Source organism: Sceloporus occidentalis, unplaced genomic scaffold, assembly GCF_023333645.1.
Source record: "Sceloporus occidentalis isolate IW3139 unplaced genomic scaffold, rSceOcc1.0.p SCAF_5, whole genome shotgun sequence".
In the NCBI taxonomy this organism is placed as follows: domain Eukaryota; kingdom Metazoa; phylum Chordata; class Lepidosauria; order Squamata; family Phrynosomatidae; genus Sceloporus; species Sceloporus occidentalis.
Window position 1 is genome coordinate 64,180,337 of NW_028316985.1, and position 24,321 is coordinate 64,204,657.

Consider the following 24,321-nt stretch of genomic DNA (forward strand, 5'->3'; position numbering starts at 1 on the left):
TTAAAATGGAGCTTCCACTTCAGATGCATTTGATTGTTCTCAGAGTTGTTTTTTTTAATGTCAATCAAATGATGCACATCTTTGTCATTCTGCTTCCGCATTCACTGTTGATGACGTTACTCTGCTTCCGTTGTCACGGGTAGTTTCAATCCGGACACAAAAAGTGTATACAGTGAGCCCGCGCCATACGCGGGCGCGCCATACGCGGACTTGAGCGTACATGCTCAAGCCGCGGCACGCACGTGGGGCGGAAGGAGCGGCGTGTCCCATTCAATTGAATGGGCGCACGCGCCCGTTGCGCCCCACGCGCGCGCCGCCGCCGCACACGAGCCCCATTGTTTCCAATGGGGCTCGAGCATAGGCGCAATTCGCCTTACGCGGAGGGATCCGGAACGGATCCCCCGCGTAAGGCGAGGACGCACTGTAAATGTATAAATAAGCCTTCCGATGCTAAGCTGACGAAAAATGGAGGCAGTGGTAGAAATACTGGCCGGATTTTGGAGCTGGTGTCTTCACTGGCAAGACCAGGTTGGATTTCTACGTTCTGCCCCTCTACACGTAACCCCTCCCTTCCTGTTTTGGAAGAATCAGTTCAGAATGCCCCGAATCGCATCGACAGCACATTCTCATTTTCGGCAGTCTGCATCTTTTCAAAAGATGTGGGGAAAAACCTGGTATTGAATATACTGGGATAAATGGGGTTTGAAGCAGTCGCCTCAGCAAACCACACCTAATGCGCTCAGTGCAAGTATGAACACCACGGAAATAACCTGGTTTCCACACCAGATTATTTCCTAGTGTGAATGAGCCCTGAGTTTATTTTCTAGGTGCCAATATGAGAATTATGCTTATTTTTTTCAGGGAATAATAAGCATTTTTTCCCTGCAGAAAAGCAAATAAAATAATGATTACTCTTTAACCAAATGTTATACACTCTCCTGTGTCTTCAGTAAATTAAAAAAAAATTTCTCTCTTATTCATTAATTTGAAAGCCTTTGGTTTAACCATTAACCTATGACAGTATGCAAAATCGTGAAGCCTTTCTTTAGGTTCCAAATTATCTCTGTTTTTGTTCCTTGTTCTGGCCACCATGAAACATCCTTTATGTTGTTTTCCTTTTAGAGGATTTGGAGTTTTCCCCATTAGTATTTTATATACTCCTTAACAAAGAATTTGATCAGCACAACTTCAGATTACTTCTTACACTTGGTGATTGTCAAAGTGTACATCTTAATACTGCCACTCTACTAAATTTATAGTATTATTTGAAGAAGTCTGAAGGGGCTATTTTGAAAGAGACTAATGGAAAATCTGACCAAATGAAGGAAAAACTGCTTTGCAGGAGTTAGGGAATTTCCTTCTTGCTGTAAGAGTTGGCTTACAATTTACAGAAGCATCATGCTGACATCTGAATTTCACAGTGAAAGACTGTCACATGAACATTTTCACTTGTTAATGGGTCAATAATTGCATTGCTATTGTCATTGGATTAAGCATGAAGAATACTAAAGAAAAAGGGAATTAGAAATTCTAACTGCATACTTTCTCTTGATTTTAGAAAATTACTTAAGTGCCAATTTACATTACTTTTTAACATAAGGTATAAAAAGTACTTGACTGTAAGATCAAGAAAACAGTTTGCAAAAAATACCAGAAAACATCAAAAAACCATGCCATAGACAATTTTCTTCAAGTCAGGAAACAGAAAAACAACAACAAAGAAAAAAAGGAGGGAACTCAGTTTTGGTGGCTTTCATCTGAAACTTCCTCTGCCAGATTTAGCACATGTCTATATTGGTAGGGAGGTTAATCTTTCTTTTCTTTTTCCTTTTTTCATTCCCACAGGCAAGAATGCATTTATATTTATTTATATTTATTTAATTAATTTCTATCTTGTCTTTCTTCCCGAAGGGTACTAAGGCAGCTCACAATTACAATTTTAAAAACATATTGCAATTAAAAATAAAATTAAAACATCAGCAAAAACAATATAAAATTACAAATATTAAAACCACAATAAAATCACAATACCCATCCCATATAAAATCCACTCCATAACTACACATTAAAAGCCTGCCTGAATACAGCCTTTTTTACCTGCCAATGAAAGGCCAGCAAGGAAGGGGCCAGCCTTGCTTCTTGTGGAACGGCATTCCAGAGGGCAGGAGCAGCCACCAAGAAGGCGCTCTCTTGTGTCCTCACCAAGCGAGCCTGTGATGGGGGGGGGGGCCAAGAGAAAGCCTCCCCTGGAAGATCTTAGGGCTTTAGCAGGTTTGTATGGGGAGATACAGGCGGGATACAAACCGCCGCTTTGCGGCGCTTCCCCGCCGCCGCCGTTTGCTCCGTGCAGGAGCTGCAGCAGTCAAACCGCGCGGGTCCCGCGCGGAGCAAAAAAGAAGCTCCATTTCGGAGCTTCTTCTTGCGGCGCCTCTATGATGTCGCGAGGCGCCTGGCGCGGACTCGCGACGTCATAGGCGCCGCGACACGTCTGGACACTATGCGTCCAGTACGTAAAGATGGCGGCGCCCATGTAGAAGGGGCGCCGCCATCTTGTACGTATAGGATACGTACTAGGGTTAGGGGGGTGCGGAAGCACCGCCCCTTCCTAACCCTAGTACGTATCCTATACGTACTATATGGCGGTTTGTATCCCGCCCCAGTTTCTCAAATAATCTGGACCTTAGAAAGAAGAATTTCAAAAGATTTCTCTCGGCTGATGAAATTATGAAACATTCTGAAAATATTAAAATGATTTTGAGGGGAACTTTTAAGGAAATTTTGTTTGTAACAAAAATTGATTACAAATCTATATTGCTTTAGCCCAAATGAATACAAGTGTATAGCAGTTATAATAAAACCCACAGTTGCAGATGTCATGGGCACCATGCCTTGTACTCATCTGTTGTGGCTGACTACACTTCATTCACCAAAAACAACAACAACAACAACAACAACAACAAAAACACAGCAAGGGCTATGCATTTGCAGACTATGTATTTTTACATAATAGCACATAACACAGGCCCTGTTGCTGAGATAGTGAACACAACTTGCCAATTCCATATACAAATGCTGCTAAATATACTTTGCTGAATTTAAATTCACAGAAAAAGAGCTCCATTTGTCATGAGCACTTGGGATGTAATGACACTGTCAATTTTTCTACCTGTGAAATATCTAATGCATAAAAGGTGTAATTTCCTTCTTCCCCTCACTTTATCCAGTTAGTAATACACCTACAAGCAGCATTATTACTTTCTCTTTTTTTCAAATTTGGCTTATCGCCCAATTTCATTTCTTCATTTTACATTAATTTCTAGAAAACTGTACTGTGAGGAAAAGGCTACATACTTCTAGTTCAAACCACATTAAGCCACAAAACTCATAACGTGCAACTCTGGGGACTTTTACTTAGCCTAATGTACTTGAAAGGGATTGCTGTAATGAAAAAATGGGCAAGGGAAAAAACTATGCATGCTTTTTTCAGCTCCTTCGAGTAAAAGCCAAATATAAGTCCAATTAAATATATATAGGAGAGAAACAAATATTTTATTAAGAAGACCTACAGAAAATTTAGCTACCTGTCAATGTTTTAAATAAACCTACAGCTTTGTTTAAAACAAATGCATTTGTTAATAATATCTTCTTAAAACTGTCTTAGGAGGGAGGGACAGCCAGACAGATTGGTCGAACAAAAATGTAGGTATAGGCTGGAAGTCAACATTAAATCAATTCAGTGGATTTCCAAGATCTCCTCCATGAGAACCACTACAACAAATACATTTAGAAGGGGTGAAGGAGGAGAGGTCAAGGGAATGTGCATAGATCCAGTCATGGAGATAAGGTGTTGTGAGAAATGAGCATAGCAGTAAAACTGTAGGGGGAAAGGAGGCTGGCTAAACAGTGGAGAAAAGGGGGAAAGCAATAAGCCAGGTGAAAGGGAAGTAAATAATACCAGGATCTATAAGAGCATTTTTAAGTGAAAGCTGTTTTTTTATTTGGGAAGAATGAAAAACGATTGTTCTAGAAACGAGGCACTATAGCCTGAGCAGTGTTCTGGTAAAAGAAGACTCAAACTATTTGTCATAAGACAGGAGAGGAATCCTGTGTACCCCTGTGGTGGTTACAGTTACTTATTTCATTAAACTATTTAACTCTTAAGGTTTCAAGCTCTCATTAAAATCATGAGATGATATCTTGACATTGCCTTGGGATAGGAAAAAATAATAATGTCTTAAATTCAATTCCATTTCCAGCTCCACAAATCTAACATAGGTTTTAATATTCTTGAAATAGGCCAAGGTGTAGTGGGGCTGCATTTAACTCTCCTACCATGTATCCTTGTTTTGGGATAGCATTGTCTTTCAATAAGCAGTAGGCTACCATTGGTTAAAAAGATAGAATACAACCAGAGGGGAACAATTCCTCTTCCATGTATCAATCCCTATACTTACCAAATTCTGTCTGAGGACTCATGATGGAGGCTTACTAGGATGAAGGGGAAGGAAAAGTATAAAGGTGTGTTGAGACCATCAACATAACATTGGATTTAACAGATCTTTTGTCAGCCCCCAATACTGCAATGTTACTCCATGTCTCTGCAAGAAGCCAACTTATGATGAAGCTAGAGTTCTTTGACCAAGATAGCAGACAGATCTCTGACTTTCAGTTGATGATTCTGTCTTAGGGACAAAGGAGACAGGCATAACCAACATTAATTTCCAACACCACACTAGGTGCAAACTGATGAACTTTGCACCCAACTCCTTTGTCCACAATCTCCATTTTCAGTTGGTATTGCTGCAACCATAACTGCCATAGCATCAGATCAAATTGTTGGACATTTTGTTTAACCTTCCACCATCTCCTAATGCTCTGCACCATCTGGAATTCTGGAGAATGTAGAAACATGCATGCTTTTGTGACATTTCTGCTGCTCCTAATAAAGTTATTACCCAACTCTGACTTTTGTTCTTATCTATGCAACACACAGCTACTACTGAGTTTTTAAAAATTATTCTGTTCAGCATCTAGGTTTCAGATGAGTTTCTGAGTAATGGTAATTTATCTTTTATTGCCTGACATTCTGTTGCCAGGCTGTTACTTTCCCCCTTTCCTCTAGGATTGCCTTCAGTAGCTACACAAAATCAGAGGGCAGAATACAGATGGAGCAGCTGGTGAGCTACTTAGTGATGGTCTTCTGATCTTCTGCCTCTTGGATGTTTAGTACATGTAGGATGTAGGAAAGGCAGCTCATTCCTGTCATCACCATTAACATTCAAAGAAATGTCATGTCAGTAGAAAGATGTTGTGGCTCTTCTTTTTTGTGATGTTAGAGATACACCTTGGAAAAAGTGGATTTGCAAAAGAAAAATTCATCCTAATGGGAGTATTATAGAGAAATATCCAGACAATAGGACTTGGAGCAATGGATGCAAACTACAGGAAAAGAGATTCCATATCAACATTAGAGAAAACTTCCTGACAGTAAGAGCTATTTGACAGTGGAATATGCTGGTTTGGAGTGTGATGGATTCTCCTTCTTTAGAGGTTTTTAAAGAGGCTGGATGGCCATCTGTTGGGGGTGCTTTAACTGTATGGCAGGGGATTGGATTTGATGGCCTTTGATACTTCTATATTCTGTCACACAATACCATGTTTTCAGAAGACATAACAGATGAGTTTCTTCCTTCAGTCCCATTTCTAATACATGCAACATGTGAGCTTACATTTCAGTATATAGAACACTATAGAAGGAAGGAAGGGACAACAGAGAAAGTTCTTCATAGAAACATTTAACAACACTTCAAAAGGGGAGGTGGTCTATGGAAGGAACGAAAAAAATACACTTTCTAGAGTTTAATGGAGGTTGTCTGGATGAGTATATAAAAGAATCTTGCAGCACCTTGAAGAATTAAAGAAGTTGGTAACAGAAGCTTTTGTAGACTTATATCTGCTTCATCAGATGTGTATAACAGAGAAGCGGGATAGAAATTATTATTATTATTATTATTATTATTATTATTATTATTATTATCCTCATCATTATTATTAGATGCATGGAATAAAAGAAGATGCTGAAGATGTCAGATGAATGAGTGAGGCACTTGGAATATGAGTCTAACCCATAATAAGTATGCATCTACAGATTTAAATCATAGCGTAATGAAGCTTTCTGTATAAATGTCCAAATCTACAGTAAAACTAGAAGTTACTCACTCTGCTTTCTCCCAAGGAAAGTACCTGAGTAGAAATAGTTCCAGACTCTGTAAGCCATCTTGGATCCCATCCCAGGAGAAATGTAGGGAATAAATTTCAATTTTCAAAAAATATATATTTTAGTTACACCCACTAATCCACCCATCCAAATTAGTAAGAAGCACACAGCATTTAGGCCAGTTTATTCTTCCTCTAAAGTTATTCAAAGAGCCATGTACTGGTTTGATTGTTGGACTACAACTCTGAGATACCAATCCCTGCTGGGCCATGGAAACCCACAAGATGACCTAGGCAAAAGTTCTTACCAAGACAAATCACTTAATAATAAAGAAACTTAAGTAAGTGGGAGGACCAAGGCAAAAACAAACCCCCTCTGAATAAATCTTGCCCAGAAAATTCTGTGATAGAAAGAAATCAGAAATGACTTGAAGATACACAACAGCAACAACAAGAATAACAACTGTTTTTAACCAGTCAAAACTGAAGAGTAAAATATCTCTTTCAGAAGTCTACAGAGAAGCCAGTCTTCTAGCTACTGATGATTTCAAGTACATTTGCAATTTCATATTTCCAGCAAAACATTTCATAACTTAACTATCCCCCTTTCGCCAATTCAGCCATTTCCCTCTGTGTACCTCTCATCCTACTTGTTTAACTTTTATGCTGAAGACATCATAAGAAAACCAGAATTAGAATAAGAAAAAGGAGGAGCAAAGATAGGAGGAAGCAACAATAACAATTTAAGATAAGTGTATGACTCCATAATATTAGAAGACATTAAGAAATTGGAAATGTTAATGAGGAAGGTCAAAGATGAAAGTGCAAAGATAGGTCTGGTGCTGAACATAAAGAAAACATGACTAAAAAAATGACCACAGAAGAAATTCAATCTAGACAATGAGGAAATTGAAATAGTTAAAGAATTTCCATATCTAAGATCAAACATTAACCAGAATGGAGACTGCAGTCAAGAAATAAGAAGACTAGGAATGGGAAGGGCAGCTATGAAAGAACTGGACAAGATGCTGAAGAGCAAAGCCATACAACTGAGCACTAAAGTCCAGGCCATTGTATTCCCAACTACTATGTATGCATGTAAGAGCTGGACAGTGAAGGAAGCAGACAGAAAGAAAATCAACTCATTCAAAATGTGGTCCTGGAGAAGAGTACTTAGGATATCATGGACAGTCAAGAAGACAAACAAATAGGTTCTTGAACAGATCAGACCAGAGCTCTCCTTGGAAGTTAAGATGATCTAGTCGAGACTATCATACTTTGGTCACATAATGAGAAGCCATGGATCACTAGAAAAAACAATAATGCTAGGAAAGGTAGAGGGTAGAAGAAAGAGAGGAAGACCAAACACCAGATGGATAGACTCAATTGGGGGGTTATGGGCAAGGGCTTGCAGGATCTGAGCAAAGTAGTGGAGGATAGAGATTCTTGGAGCTGTCTCATCCACAGGGTCGCCAAGCGTTGGAGTTGACACAAGGGCAGCTAACAATAACAAACAAACTCTACCTTGTATCTGAACATCTTCACTCCTCTTCTTCACCATTCTGCCTCTCAGCTCAGGTTTCCTCATCATTCTGTGATCTCTCAGCTCTCTTTCTTCCATCTCCCTTCTTCCCAGGATAAGTTGAAGTGATGCAACTCCACCCACCTTGCTCTTGCTTGCCCTGCAATTGATCTACGTTTCTTTCAGAACTGTGGCTGTTGTGTAATGAGCCACTCTTTTCTCCTCCCTGCCAGATTGAGCTAGAATTGTTTGCCAGCCACATACAGATACAAGATCAACCCACACAACACTTTTTTTTGCTTTTAAAGGTACACTTTAAAAGACAGCATGCCCTTTTTGCTTTTTAAAATGTATGATTCAGAGAAAATAAAATTTGAGTCTTTTTATTTGGTGAAGACTACAACCCTACAGACCTCAGTAATGTTCCATTCAACATTAATTCATGTAGCTGTAATCCTAATTATTCTGGAATAACTCCTCTTGAACACAATGTGACTTTATTCTGTATAGATTGGCACAGAATTGCACTGCATTCCATAGATGGAATGAAGTATTCAGACACAAGTGGTTAGACTCTGTTAGGTGCTATAGCAGGGGTGGGGAACTACAAAAATGGCAAGGGGCATTTTTCCTTTTCCCTAATTTTTCGGTAATTTTTGTTCTCTTTTTGCTATTTTATGTAAGTTTTGGAAGGCTACGGGGTTATGAGAGGAAACGGTTGCCTTTTTAGGTAGGTTTAGGAGATTTCAAGTGGTTGGGGAGGGAAACCAAAACTCGCCTCCCCCCAAATTTAAAAACCAGTGACATCTGCGGGTTTTGAGGGCCTTCTGGAGGAGCACAGAAAGAGCTACATTTTAGCAAGGCTTTACATCATGGGTGGTGAGATGGTAACTGTCCATTAAGATGAACCATTCAGTAGAAAAGAGAACCTTCTAAATTGTGCCGAGGGGAGGTTTTTAAAAGGCCTAAGAAGCAATAAATCTTCACCCTGTGGACCTGTCTGACTTTATCTCTGGCTCTAGCCTGGAAGATTGTAAGGGGCTTCTAACTAGCAGGACTACAAATGCAATCGGATGTATGAGTAAGATCAGGAAAAATGTACCAGTCAGAGGTGTCAGGTTTTGGATTTATTTAACTGGTTTGGCTGAATTAATTTGATTTTGTAACTTATACTGTACTTTCTGTTTGTGCCTGGAGGCCAGTTGGTCCTTCATGCAGTTATATTCTTTTTCTATACAATTCCTTTATTTAGAATAAAGTTTTTCTTTAAGGTACTCTGCCTCTCTTGCGCTGCTTTTTCACTTCCCTTGGCTTGGCCCAGTTCTTCCCTAGGATGGCAGGGGAGGTACCAGTAGAATTCCCCAGCAATGGTCCAATGTATTGCTAAGGTGTGATAAGTTAATCATCGGGTGGTGGCAGCAAAGTCTTTAGATGAGGTGGTCTCAAGGGGTCCCATCCAGCTCAGAAGGAGAGAAAGGGGGCCCACAGAGAACCCTCATACTATCACAAGAATTTTTATATATCATAGCTTCAATAATAATAAATAAATATAACAAATTTATTTGTATTTTCCCACATCTCCCAGGTGGATCGAGGCGGAATTACAGCTGAGCAATAACAACACTACACAAGGATAAAACATATAATATTCATAATTAAAAACAGTTTAAAAACAATACAATCATCCTAAATAGAAGGGGGGGTGAGGTGAGATGAGTGAAGTCCTTACAAGAGATTGGGTGGGCCGAAGAAAGAAAATATTGCATCCAAAGAAGATTCTTCATAAATTTATTAGCTGGGAACAATCTAAAATCTAATTTATTGTGTTTTTTCTTAAAAAGTAAAATAAAACAACACTTTTAAGGCTTTAGGGTATGTGTTCTAAGTAAAAAGATTTGTGCACACATTTAAAAATATGAAGTCACTTGTCAAGAAAAACTTTCAAAAACTGAGGAAAGTAATCTCTCTCTATGAAAGGAAGCAGTAGGTCCAAAACACACTGCAGAAGTAATACAGTCTGTGACTGCTTTAACTACCCTGGCTCAATGCTAGGGATTTCTGGAAACTGTAGTTTGGGGAGACATTTATCCTTCTCTGTCAGAGCTCTAATGCCACAATAATCTACAATTCCCAAGATTCCCTAGCACTGAGCAAGGGCAGTTAAAGCGGTCTCAAACTGGATTATTTCTGCAGTGTATTTTGAACTGCAAATGTAGGGATGACAGGAAAAAAATAGACACATACAGCCCAACATCCATATTCGAGCAATATAATCTATTGTGGATGGTGGCAATCGTCACTCCAAAGAGCAGAAGCAACCTGTTTCTTAAAGAAATACTAAATTCAAGAAATAAAATAGGCGGGTGATGTGGGTGGGTTGGAATAAGATCTGCAGGCCTCTACATTATTATTCAGTGTAAGATGGGCAAACGGGTTTGACACTATTTCTTGAAGAAGTATATAGATAATAAAAATGAAGTGCTACCTGAAAAATTTACTTGGGCCTGTTACAGACAGCCAAAATAAAGCTGCTTCGAGTCACAGTGGAGGTATGGTGTTTCAATGATGCATGCGTCCTAAGAGTCCAGAAGCCACACCAAAGCCACGCTCCAGTCCTTAGGGCTGGAGCATGGCTTTGGCGCGACTTCTGGACTCTTAGGACACATGCATCATTGAAACACCATACCTCCACTGTGACTCGAAGCAGCTTTATTTTGGCTGTCTGTAACAGGCCTTGGTTTTATAACAGCTCTCATTACATCCTGTCAATCAAATGGGTCCATTAATAAACTTTTAGTTCATTAAACATGTGCTTCAATCCTGTAAAGACACATTTATTTTAAGCATATGTTTCGACAACAAAAGGATATTATCGTTCAAAATATTTGCACTGGTTTGACTCTTTCTGGTACCATTTCATATTCTAATGAACACACTGGCAGATGAATAGATGTCAGAATTTCATAATTTCATGCTCTAATCTAGTTTCTGAATCACACTTCTTACAAAGTTGGACAGCAAAGAATTTATTCCAAAATTGTATAAGCCAGAAAAACCACATGAATTTCTATCATTTTGGAAGCTAGACACATTTGAATCTCTCTTCTTTTGTCATCCTAGCACTGACATTACACTATCCATTCTTTCAGCCAGCTTTAGAAACTGCTGGTAGTCATCAACATTCTAGTGAAGCAGCAAAGCTGTACAATACTACTTGACCATGTTAAATACAAAAAAACCACTGAGCTATTGAAAAGCAAAGCTACTGATGCCAGACCAATGGCATTACTGAATGAAGTAAATATATGAATCTGCTTACTCTTAGAAATTCTGTGGCAGTGCACAAATTCCATTACAGACATTTGCAGTTCAACAGTTGGAGTATATGTATTCCATTATAGCAGTGATGCCATTATTTCTGTATTAGTACATAACAGAGAAAATCTAAAAATTAAGTCAGCTTTACAAAACAATCCTAAAATGGTGATGATGGGATAGACTTTGTGTGGGAAGAACCATTACTTCCTGAGTCCAGCTTATGGAGTCTGCATTTTTTAAATTTTTTCTTTCGTATTGACACCATTGAGAGGAAATATGATTATATTAGCAGGAGGATGATGCAGTTTGCAGGCCTCATCCATAAGCACAGTGACCAAACAAAGGGACTTGGGATACAAACCATCTCAGTATAACCTACTTTAGAATCCTACCAACTGTACGAACACCATCAGCAATTTATGTATGCCTTCAGAGCTTTCCATGTGTTTTCTGGAACTACATCTGTCACATCCAGCAACCTCTCAATTGGCCTTTTACCATCTTTAGGATTGTTCAATATAGTAATTTTAAAAAATAAATTATTTTAACTCAGGAATGATGATAAAAGTACTATAAAAACATACATTGGCATTACTGTCATTCATGATCTATCCTTCCAAAAATAATATCTGGTATTTTAAAACAGGTAGTGCTATCATGTTTTTGATTCACTGTGAAGGACATGGAATCCTTTTCTCAAGCACAGGCTTGTTTTGCAATCTCATCTAGATTTTCTGGCTGCTGACCAAACCCGCACCAGCTTAACCTTTCTATGATAATGAAAATCATTTTACTTATCATATATTGGAGTCAAATAGACCCCAGTTTGATCACAGCTTTAAAAAAATTCAATGATGTGCATTTTTACACTAACTAAAATTGAACTAAACTAAAGTAAAATTTAATTAAGGATTAATGCATTCTGAATACGATCTCCTTCTGCTACAGCCCATTCCAGCCATCGAAGTACAGATGCTAACCATCTACCTTACGTCCTGCTCAGCTCCAGCCAAGAAAGCTTCTCCTGAGAGTCAACAAGGACCATCTGCAACAGCATGCAATGTTGCAGAGTTGTAGCTGCAAAGTAAGCAAAGCCCATTTTTGAAAGTCACTCCAACATATCAGAAAGTGATTTCTGAGTTATATATCTTATACTCGAGGGACTTCTGTTTAAGGTTTTGCAGTGCCTTTATTTAAAATTAAAATGGGAAAGAAGTCTGATATAATTTATATCATGGTGACGTAGGCGAAAAATTACTATCACTAACAGGAGAGGTCAAACACTGACACTACACTGAAAAGAAACCATCCGTGAAACTGGGCACTAAACAACTAACAGGGATAAATGCTAACAATCTCAGTACAGAAATGCATTTCACATGTAATGTGTGTGTATGTGTTGTTAGCACAATCTGCATAACCTGTGCTATATTTTGGGATCCCCATATTTCATATCTCATGTTTTTGAGAGATCATTGACCTTTCAGAAACACTAGGTCATGTTTCTAGGAGAAAAGCAGCATATCCTGAGGCATGTACACATACAGGTAAATAAGACAATCAAATCCAGATGGGTGTATTGAGTGCATCTTCCTTTCCAGAAGCATTTCCTCTTGCAACTTGTCCTTCCACCCAAAGTAGTAAGCATTGCCTGCTCCATGTTGTGTTCCTGGCCAAATGTCCCTGTCCATCTGGCCTAGGGTTATCCTGATCAAATCTTGATCAGGGTTATCCTGATCAAATTTTGCCACATCAAAATTAAAGCCATTAACCAGTCTGAAATCTCATTGGTGATTCCTGGAAAAGGACATCCAGCCTTTGTTACCTGCCAAAATAGTCCATCAGTCAGGGCTGTATTTTAGGTATGATTCCAAAAACCACAGCCAGTACATACCCCTCCGATCTGTGTATGTTCTGTGTGACCCTCAGACCTCCCAGTCTAAACCACTCTAGTTTTCTGTGGTCTACTCATGGGACAGGTAAATATCACCACATTGCAAACCCCTAAAACTCTGCTATCACTTTTCTGTGTTTCCATTTCAGTTAGCTCTGTATGCTGTGTCAATGTGGATTGCTATTTTGTGTGTGTGGTTGCACTCTGCAAATTTTATAAATAAAACTCTCTTAATTCACCCCAAACATGGAGTTCGTCTCAGTTAGTACTGGTATAAACAGATGCTAACAGTCCAAAGGTTACCCAAGCCTCTTGCAAAATCTAATTTCCCCAATATTTGAAGTAACGTTGATAGTGGGTGGGGAACCCCCCAGCCTCCCCCCACCTGTCTTTTGGGTTACAGGTCCACACACCCACATACTCTGTTCTGGTTTTGAAACAGCGTATTTGCTTACCTATGTCTCATTGATTCTTGACAAGGTTTGCCCTTGTGTCTGATTTGTAGTTGGCAGCACAATGTGTATCAGCAGCAATTTTCTGTGTGACTAAAAGGGGCTGAATCTGCACTTTGCCAATGTATGAGATTTACTGAAGACAGAATTGTTTCCAAGAAGTGAGCCTGTTTCATATATAAGCATGTACACATTTACTCCAAACAGATAGAAATGTTCTCCATGTAAGTGACAAAGGAATTAAGAGATAAACCAAGAAAACCCATCTGAGAGCTAGTCTTTTGGGAGAAGACAGAACATAAGGAAATTTTGCCTGAATGAAAGAATTCGTATATTTCAGAACCAGGCCATGAAAAATACTCACCTAGCAAAGAAAACATTTCTTATTTAAAAAATGCAAGGTATAACTCTTTAATCAACCAAGTGTGTTGTGCTCATCTTCATTATCCTCACAGGCAGAAGTGAACTAATGACAGGGCCAGCTCTGCCACTAACCATCTCAGGCAGTATGATGCTGGAGGTGACAGTTTTGCTACTTCACACTCCTGATGCTCTGAAGAGCTGAGACTGATTTGTGCAGCCCTCCTGAGCCAGGAATTACCAGGCATGGGGAAAAGAATCTGGCATGCTTTGCCAAGAAATAAAAGAAAGTTGGGGGGGAGGGTTAGAAGAAACCCCAACACCTGGGTCAGTATCAGAGATGACTGGTGTGCCACTGCCCCCACCATAGTGGCAGAGTTAACACCAGCTGCCAGAAAGAAAAAGAAAAAAAAACCTGAGGCTGCAGCTGTTTCTCCATTTGCTCACCTGCTAGCTGCCAACCCAATCAACCCACAACCTGTACATCCAGGGAGGAAAAAGAGCAGGAGGAGATTGTGATGATGTCTTCCCCTTAAAGAGCATAGGTAATAACAGTCAAAGACTATGCACACCTACTGATGCCAGAAGCATTTTGTAAATCGAGCAAATGCTTCTTAAGAGTCTGGAAGAAGAAAGACGGGAAACAGCCTGTGCTGTGCATATTTGGCCTTCCTAGCCCCATCTCTAGACACAGGCTCCCAGAAAGCACACCCTCTATAAAAAGAAAGGTGCCTCAGTTGCTTCTGCTAGATTCCCTCAGCTGTCCTTATCTGTGCCTTCTTCCCCTTCTTGGAAAAAGTACTGTCATACCATTATTGTTATCCTTCTCACCCCTGGATAGGCAGATAGTCAGTTGATTTGATGGGAAGCTGGCTGGCAGGAGAGTGGGGAAGGGTGAGTGGGAGGTCAAAGCCTGAGCCTTGTTTTCCCCCTCTGCCAGCATCATTCTGTTCCTGCTTCAAACAGTGCAAGACCTTGGGCCAGCCCTACCATTGGTCTCTTGTTGTTCAGCTGTTCTCCGCAAATAAGCTGAGCAGCTCTGGGGGAAGATTCTCATCATAGTTATGAGAGAGAGATGACTGAATTCCCACCTTTTTTATTTTACCCCAATTTAAAAAATAATGAAACATTTGCTCATTGCTAACAATGATTGAGCAAAACTTGCAGTAACACAAACTGCAATGCAGGGATGACTTTAATTGGGATAGATATGGTGAGGGCTAAATCCTCTCCTTCCCATGTGATTTTAATGTACACTTCCCTTTTTAACTTTGTTGGCACTCCATCCCTGTTTCAGTACTCAGATGATCAAAGGGGAAGTAGTGTGTACATGTGTAGAAGAAGCTGGAACAGAGGGGATGCTGTGGGTGAGTGGAGACAGAGGAAAGATATGTGTGTGAGAGAGAGAGAGGGAGCAGAGGATAGTAGAAGAAGGAGAGAGAAAGTGGAGGGAAGATGGAAAGAGCATGAAGAAGTGAGGTGTGAGAAAGAATAAAGAAGAATGAAAAAGAAAGAGTATGTGTTCATAGGTCATATTATAGCTACCATTATTATATATATCTTTATTAGCTCATTAGAGCTCTGAGATCATTTGGAAAGGCCCTTCTCCCTGTCCCACCACTGTCTCGGGCTCATTTGGTGGTACTAAGTAAGAGGGCCTTCTTGGTGGCTGCTCCCAGACTTTGGAATTCCATCCTTGAAAGTCAAAATGGCCCCATCCTTGCTCCCCTTCTGTCAGCAAGTAAAAACATGTTTGTACTGTCGGCCTTTTACAAACTGACAAGGGCTGGGTTTTTCAGTGTCATGAAATTTGGATTTTTAAGGTTTGTTAATATGTAGTCTTTTAATATATTTTAATTTTTTTATGTTTAATCTTTCTAACTTCATAAATTGTTTGATTGTTTTTAAAAGTTTATGTTTATACTTTTTAATGCTTTTGTATTAAACAGGTTCTTAGCCACCTTGAGTCTCTATAGCAGGAGAAAGGTTGATGATGATGATGATGATGATGATGTTACTAAGGCCTGAAACCTACCTCTGGCTGGCATGTGGGCCATGAAAGATTACCTCCAAAAGAATGTGACCCTTGCTATGAATAGGGCTCCCAAGCTTTGCTCTGAACACTTCATGATGTTTTCTTTTTTGTCTGTAGCTTAACTATTTAAGTTTCAGGGAAGTATTTTAAACTGCTTGGTGTGCAGTGGTTTGCCGAAGTTTGGAGGTCTAATGTGATATTCATCATACAGAATAGCAATGAAGAGAAAATCCCTGCACTTGCCAGACACTCTGTGCTTGCAGGGGATGCAATTAATCATGTTTTATCACATACTGTGCCCTTAAATTCTGCCCCCCCCTTTTTTTTTGAAACAGTGAAAGTGTTCTCTCTGAATGTCCTAGGAAGAGTAAATTCTTTTTAAAATGATAAATTGCATGTTTTCACAAAGCTAGCATGACCAAATGATATAACAGTAAGAATTATTCCAGTATTTCATTTTCTTAGCACATTCCTTCCATCATAAGTACCACAGATACAAAGAAAGGGAAGATCTTTATAGAAAAATTCAATACCATTAAGTTCTCTATCACCCTTTTCCTCAATGAACAAATGCATTCCAGTTTCAAAGTCCATCTCCCTTACACAGGTCAGTAAACATAAAAATGTATATACTAGCAGTGAGGAGTGTGGGTGGGTGAGATCCTCTATCCTTCTTGCATATTCTTTGAGCATGGGCCAAGTGCATATATTTCTGCATATATGCCCCCATAGTTTGTAGTCCATAAATGTCAGATTGTTCAGGTTTCACTTTCCACTGCAAGAGAATCTATGCTCTGATGGGAAGCACCAAGATCTAACCACAGCTGGGATTCCATGTCATAACTAATACCAATAGATGGGTTTTTGTTTGTTTGTTTGTTTGTGTGCCTTCAAGTAGTTTCTGGTTTATGGTGATCCTAAGACCCTAGGTTTGATCACAGGTTTTTCTTGGCCAGATTTGTTCAGAGGTGTTTGCCTTTGCCTTCCTCTGAGACTGAGACCTGAAACAGGCAGCCTTGGCATGGCTTCCAACTACTTCAGAGGCATGGCATTTAGATGACGAATGCCCCCAAAGCGGACAGAAGCCACGGCTTAAAGCTGGCTAGAAAGAAAGCTGGGGAAAAATGCTCCTGCCACTGGCAGCTTGAGACCACTGGTGTTGGCCCACTTCAGGAGTGGGCCATCTAGTCACCATGTTACCGGAGTGACTGCAGGTAGAGGGGTGGCAGATCGCTCCATTTTGCCCATCTGCTTTACCCCTGAGAGAGTATGACTTGCCCAAAGTCACCCAGTGGATTTCCATGGCCATGCAGGGATTCGAACCCTGGCCTCAAGAGTTGTAGACTCTACACTATGCTGGCTCTCTTTTAATACTGATACACAAATCTCTATTTTACCTTTACGAGATATATAAAGAGTGGTAATGGCTTTAATTCCAATTATTTCAAAATGGTTTAAGCAGGGAGATTTGAAAAATTACCTTTTAGGTTATAACACCTGAAGTCCATACATTCACCCTTGATGGTCAATCTACCTGAGAATTATTGTCCCCAAAAGTAATGTCTTGAAGTTTGGGATAACTGATTGACTAGAGAGGCCTTTTAGGATTACGAGACAATAAATTCGTTGTTGTAGTCCAGACTAGCTGATAAAGAAGTATAGATGTAAACAGCAGAGATGCTAAGCAACGAGTACTGAATGTCTAATGCTTTCATTACTTTATGATATTCATGAACAGTATCTTTTCCATAGTGTAAAGCCATCACTTTAAAACATTTTGCAGGAGTGTCTCTAGAGGAAAGTAACCAAAAGGGTTTCCTCTTACATTCTCACTCTCAGATATATGGACTCACCAGCCATCAAAAGCTTACAGGAACATTTAGCAACCTTATAATGGACTGCTTCTTTCTAGTCTTGTCTCCTCTTCATGGTTTGTTCCCAAAGGAAATACTTTAATAGCTTTTCAGAGCCGTGAATTAATTTCTACAAAGCTTATAAAAGCAAAGCACTTTGAGATCTTGGTTTCTCATGCCAAAGTGCCACTCTGAAATTCTATTTATCTACTGTGAGTGCACAAAGAATTATAAGATCTATGTAGATTGGCTCAGGAAAACTGCAAGAAATATATAATGGGACGAGTGTGGTAGTTCTTCTGCAGAGGAACAGCTTGCTTATTTCTGAATGGATCAGAAACGGTGGGGGAAAAAAGAATCTCCCAAGAACATAGGAGAAAAAACATGAGGAGAATAAGTTTTAGATGTTTTAAATGCCTCAAAATGGCACAAGTAGGTCATAGTTAAGCAGAAACTTGTTACATTAGCGCAGTCATGATCCACATATTAATGTTCATGTTTATCATTGCAGGAAACAGGAGAAATGCCTGTAGGACTTTCTCTGTCAGGTATCAGAGAAAATCCTACAGTGCCAATGGCACACTGATGATGTCGCTCCCGTGCGCCAAAAAGAACCCAGTTTTTCCGGGTTCTTTTTTTTCCAGACGGACACCGTGCGGTTTGGCTGCTGCGGCATCCCTCCTGAGGAAAACTGGGCACCTTTAGCCCATCCCTTTGGGGCGGTCTAGAGAGCCCCAAATGTTAACATTAGAAGCTAATGTTAGCCTCAGGCTGTAATGAAGAACACCTGGTCCTTGGTATGCGTTACTTAGGGTAGAAATGGAATGAGAATTAGAACTATTGGACTACACCTCCCAACAATCTTCACTGTTGGCTGTGTTGGCTACTGCTGTCAGATAATAATAATAATAATAATAATAATAATAATAATAATAATAATAATAATATAGTTTATTTGTAACCCGCTTTTCCAAAATTTTGATCAAAGCGGCGAACAATCATATATAAAAACATTCCAATAAAAACAATTAAAAACAGCATTAAAAACAACATAGTAATCTTAACAACAAAAGGGCCAGATGGAAGGGGAAGTCGATATATACATTCCAGGGTTATCAATCAAAAGGGGTAAAGAGAAAAAGATTTTTCACAGTGGGAAGGCTTGGGAAAAGAAATACGTCTTCAGGTTCTTTTTAAAAAGAGCTAAAGATGTGGTGGAGTGGAGCTCATCTGGGAGACTATTCCAAGATCTAGGGGCCACGATAGAGAATGCCCTCTGTGAGGTCCTCGCATAGCATGTCGCTGGGACCTCCAACAATTTCATCCCTGTTGACCTGAGTGTGCGGGGCAGATTATATGGGGAGAGGCGGTCCTCCAAGTACCCAAGCCATTTAGGGCTTTATAGGTCATTACCAACACCTTGTATTGAGCCCGGAAGCGAATAGCCTGAAGTGCTGCATGATTACCATTCCTGATATAATAACATCTGGTTTTTAACTGATAAATAAGGAATTTTCATTGTTTAGAGAAGTGCAGGACCCTGTCTGCTGCTTCAGGTTATAAAATCTACATAATTTTACTCCAGACATAGCACTCTAGTATGATAGGACTTAACCATACTTCCTGCAGAAGCTAGATATTTACACTGCTGGTGGTGGTGGTGAGGGGATGATGATGTGCTTCTTGGTATTAGAAATAGCAGACAGAGTTTCATATTGATCTGACTGGTATGGGAACTTTATTAAACTCCTGATGTTGATACATAATGAGAAAGAGTGTTACAAGTAAAACTTGAAACTACAGCAATAATGTTGGCCACTTACCATTTAAGGATAACCATGAATGGAACACAATGGAACACGTTCCTATACCCTCTATTTAAAAAAGACCTTTATGTATACTTATCTATTTAGTGTAGGCACTACAAAACCTTGTTAGTGAAGTGCAAAGATGTATAACAGGACACTGGCAAGAGTGCTTGAGGTGTACTGTAACCACCTCCTGGATGTTCCATCATGAACTAGTCCTGATCCATATTGGTGACTTCACCAGCTCTCCTACAAGCCTTGTAAGAAAAGTCTTCTACTGGATACAGATGTTATGTAACTACCCAATTCTAATTCTTGCATACATAAATCCACTCATACGTTATCTTTCATACACAATTCTGGCAATTTTTAAATGTAATATTTCAAGCTCTGTTGTATGCATAGTGGAAAATAAGATGGACATATTTTACATGTCAGAATTATTGATAGCTAGAAGAAATTACTGTTGTCTTATGCAAATACAGGAATGCAAATTCCCATCACTTTTATTTATATACAACAAATGTTCAATTGGAAATTCAGTCTCTCTCACCCAACATGTAACACAACCTCCAAAACATAATAGCTTGGACATCAACCAAGATTTAAAAAAATGTGAGTTGTGTATTTTGGATATAACACTGTGTACAGAAATATATCTACATGTGCTTACACAAGCCATTCTGAGTGGTGTATGGACACTGCAAAGGCAGGATACGTGTTTCTGTATAAGTAAAATAAATAAATCATACTAATAGATTTTGGAAGTTTCTCATCAAAAAGAAAAAAGTAGGAATATATCATGTCCCTGATAATCTCTGTTCTTATCATCTAGGATAAACAATAAATATACAAACAGAAAGAAATACCAAAGCATGTTTTCCAACTAGCTATTAACTCTGAAGTATCCATGAGTAGATAATCTCATTGATGAAATGGCACAGGAAATAAGGTGAGGGTTTCCCACAAATTTTCACATGTCTGCTTCTTCAGGATACTCTTGTTTCTTGCTTGCTTTGAAGTCTGCACTCTTTCCCACCCACAGTAAATATTATGGCTTTCTTGTTTGGAAACTAATTCCACGGAAAGCAGTACATCGTAAATGTGTATATTTGAATAATCTGCTTTACTTTCTTTACTAATCTTGAGCAAAGGATCTGACTGCCAGATGCAGGGATCAGTGAAGTAGCAGCAACGTAAGCAAAGACTTTGGGTTCTAAAACTGAATCTCACTGTCTATAAGATAATACAGAAGCTAGCTCAGACTCATTTGCCAGACAACATTGTTTCCTTCTTAAACAGCAGTTTCTGCCTAGTAGTAATTAATGCCAGTTTCTAGAGTTTCCATAAAACAAATGATCACTAGATGCCAATGCTAATGGGCAGATGTCTCTTCCCTAACTCTGAAGCATGGGAACAATATTTTGTGAGCATATTGTACATATTGAGAGTATGTATTTTCCCTGGAAGAAGATTAACCATCCATTATGAAGCCAAGCCCTCCAGTCCCTCTTCCTTGGTCCAGGCCTTGGAGGTAGAGAGGAACTGCTGGACCTCTTACCCTTTCCCTCCACCACTCCCTTCTCCTTTTGTGTCATGTCTTTTTAGATTGTAAGCCCGAGGGCAGGGAAACGTCTAATTAAAAAGACTGTATGTACAGCGCTGTGTAAATTTACAGCGCTTCATAAATAAAGGTTAATAATAATAATAATAATAATAATAATAATAATAATACTCTGCAGCTCAAGGATCTTGGAGGTACCAATACCAATGATAAAGCTAGGGCCCACAACCAACAGTGATGTACATACCAATCACAGCATCCAGTCATGAATTCACAAGTAATACAAATATCTTATGCCAACCCCCCTGCCAACATCAACACTATATATATATATATATATATATGAATAAAAGGGCAATCTATTTTCTTATACAATGTATCCATGAAATGATATTTCTTGAACAGATTTTCTCCTAGGAATTGGAAAAAAATAGTGACACAACACAAACGACTTACCTTTTTTAAATATACTGGTAGAATAAGTCAGTACAGCCCAAGTCTCATCTCCTCCTCTTTTATTTATTACTTGGTTTCTCTTCTTCTTTTATCACTTGAATCTGAAACAAAAGGAAACTTTTTTTAAAAAAAAAATAGAGGCTTAAATATAATGGATCCAAAAAAAAAAGTATGTTTGGCTGTTCTCAGCTTGAAACTACAAGAACTTTGGTTTAGGAGTGGATACTATTATGTCAAATATCTTTATGTTAGAACTTTAAATCAATACACAGGAGCAGTACAGTCAAAGATTTTTACATGCAAAATTCATATCCATTTTTCAGAAAGCCACATCAAACCTGAAAACTCAAAAGGCAGTTATCACCTTTACTGAGTCCTTGCAAAAACTTATCTACTCATAGAGTTTAAATGAAAAGGAAAAAAGAAAAGCAGCATTGACTTAGACATGAAAAGAGATGCCTGAGTTTGTTAAACTGTAAATGCCTGACATGCAAGTGGGGGAAATTCTTAAACCTGCAGCTCCCATCATCCCACACCACTGAAAATGCTGGCTATGGCTGATGAGAACTGCGGTCCAACAACATTTGGAAGAGCACATAAGATACCAGCAGAATCAAAGTAGGGAACCTGGAAGCAAGAATATGATATTCCTTTGGAATCATAGAGAGAAGGATCTGTTGGCCTGATTTTTGCTGCTTCACAACACTGATAATGGCTAGATAACATGTTTTACATGTTTGCTCAAGGATCTGGCATATCTGTTCTCCATTTATATATCTGCTCCTGATTCTGGCCTCCCCTAGCCTGTTTTAAAATACAGAGTTAGAGGTTCCCTATATTTCTCTGATCACTGGCCATACTAGCTTGGACTAATGGGAGCTATCATCCAAAATGTCTGTGGGGTCCCAGATTGGCAAAACCTGGTCTACAGAGCACTAAAGCCTAATCAAACCTAAACTGTATTTCTCTGTTCATCTGTTTTTCAGAACTTTGCCATCTACTTTGACTGCCTCTGGAACTTCAAACATTCAGGTGCAGCCTTTGGTAGCTCACTGCCTATAATGAACTGCCTTTTGTATATACGGGAACATGTTTCTTGTCTCTGGTTCCTTTAATGTTTGTCTACTGTTTCTAAAGACCTGCTCTGACCTAAAGACCTGTTCTGACCTTCTGATCTGACAAACATACCTGATCTGACAAGCTCTAAGCTCATCTGGAGCTCTATTAGAGCTCTAAGATCATCTGGAGAGACACTTTTCTCTGTTCCACCAGCTTCTCCAGATAATTTTGTGGGAACAAGAAGGAAGGCCTTCTCAGTAGTTGCTCTCAGACTTTGAAACTGCTTTCCTAGAGAGCCCAGCAATGTCCTGTCCTTGCTCTCCTTCTGACAGCAAGGCAAAACATTTCTGAGTCATCAGGATTTTACCAATTAATTATGGTTGAGCTTTTAATGCTGTGCAGTTCTGTTTTTAAAGTTGTTAAACAGACTTTTAATGTATTTAAATATTTTAATGTTTAATGCTTTAACTTCATGAATTGTTTAATTGTATTTTAAAACTAATACAGTCAGCCTTCCTTATCCACAGATTTTTTTATCCACAGATTCAAGTATCCACGGCTTGAAAATATTCAAACAAAAGTATAAATTCCAAATAACAAACCTTGATTTTCCATTTTATATTAGAGACATGATTTTCCTTTTCCATTATATTTAATGGGACTTGAGCACCAATGAAACCAAATCCCAACAGATAACAAGGGCCCACTGTATTTATACTCTTAATGCTTTTGTATGGTTTTAAATCTGTATTGTTTTAAATACACTGACAACACTTTGACACCCATTATTAGGAGAAAGGTGGGATCGAACGAATAAAGTAAGAAGAACACATCCCATGGACTCTGCAATAATAGGAATGGGGTCATGCACATATGCCTCATGAATGTCTCCAAACATTCAAAAGCTGAACACAGAGTTCTCATGATCTGGAATCTTCTCTTGTAGGGCATCTGATCACAGGAATTCTGTAATGCTATGACATATCTTCTCTGCAGACCTTCACACTCAATAGATAAAGGTCTTTAATGCTGCCAAGTTTGTGAAGGCATTTAGGGAATGGAGACTGCATGCATGCCTTCATCCCCACTACCTGTCCCCTCGCCCATATGTTCATACATTTGTCTGAAGAGAGTTGATCTCACTTCATCTCTCTTCTTTATATATCATACAAGAACTGGATTTGTACTCTTTTTGTAGTATGAAAAGTAGGCAAAACAGGAGCCTAAAAATGCACAAATGTTTTTTTATGAAGTATCTCATGAATACCCCTTTTCCCATTTTTCTTCTACTAAGAGGTTGATGGCATGGTAACAACAAGTTGTGATTTAGTCTTTTGTTTTATAAATATATTGGCAGCAAGCTACTAAATGAAGTCTTTGCTTTAACAAAACAATGCCCCAGTTCAGAGAACCCAACAATCCATGGAACTGCAGGTCAGTTGATCAGCATGATTTGCAATACATAACACAGATGGTGTAGTTCACTTTATTATTTACTTAGCTTTTTGTCTGGACATAGGTGTAATTTCCTCTCTGGTTTGCTTTTCTCCCAACAAACCAGAAAGGAAACCTAAAAAAAAAATCTGGATGTCTTATCTGGTTTCTTGAGAAAGATAGAAACCAGAGTGAAAACTGTACGCATTTTCAGATGTCACACTAAAAAATTCACAGAGCAATGGTCTATGATCTTATTCAGCTTCTGTTGTGACCAGGCAGTGTGCATAACCATGCTGCTTGTAAACTATGTCTCCACAGACAGACGCAAAGTTTATTGTGTAGTCTGA

General features: G+C 39.0%; 1 protein-coding gene across 7 annotated transcripts in view; it reads right to left on the reverse strand.

The window, feature by feature from the left end:
- Positions 1–24,321, reverse strand: part of LOC149312254 (neuronal cell adhesion molecule-like) — a 187,228-nt gene that overhangs the window by 92,702 nt on the left and 70,205 nt on the right. For 5 of the 7 annotated variants that reach the window (XM_089524291.1, XM_089524287.1, XM_089524288.1 and 2 more), the window contains one exon: positions 21,479–21,579. Coding sequence is in view for 1 of the 7 variants with exons in the window: in XM_089524294.1 (XP_089380420.1) it covers positions 7,741–7,837 (97 nt within the window). In the remaining 6 variants the exon portion in view is untranslated. Of the gene's footprint in view, positions 1–7,740; positions 7,844–12,043; positions 12,134–21,478; positions 21,580–24,321 lie in introns of those variants that run through there. The other 2 variants (XM_089524290.1, XM_089524294.1) reach the window with 2 other exon arrangements.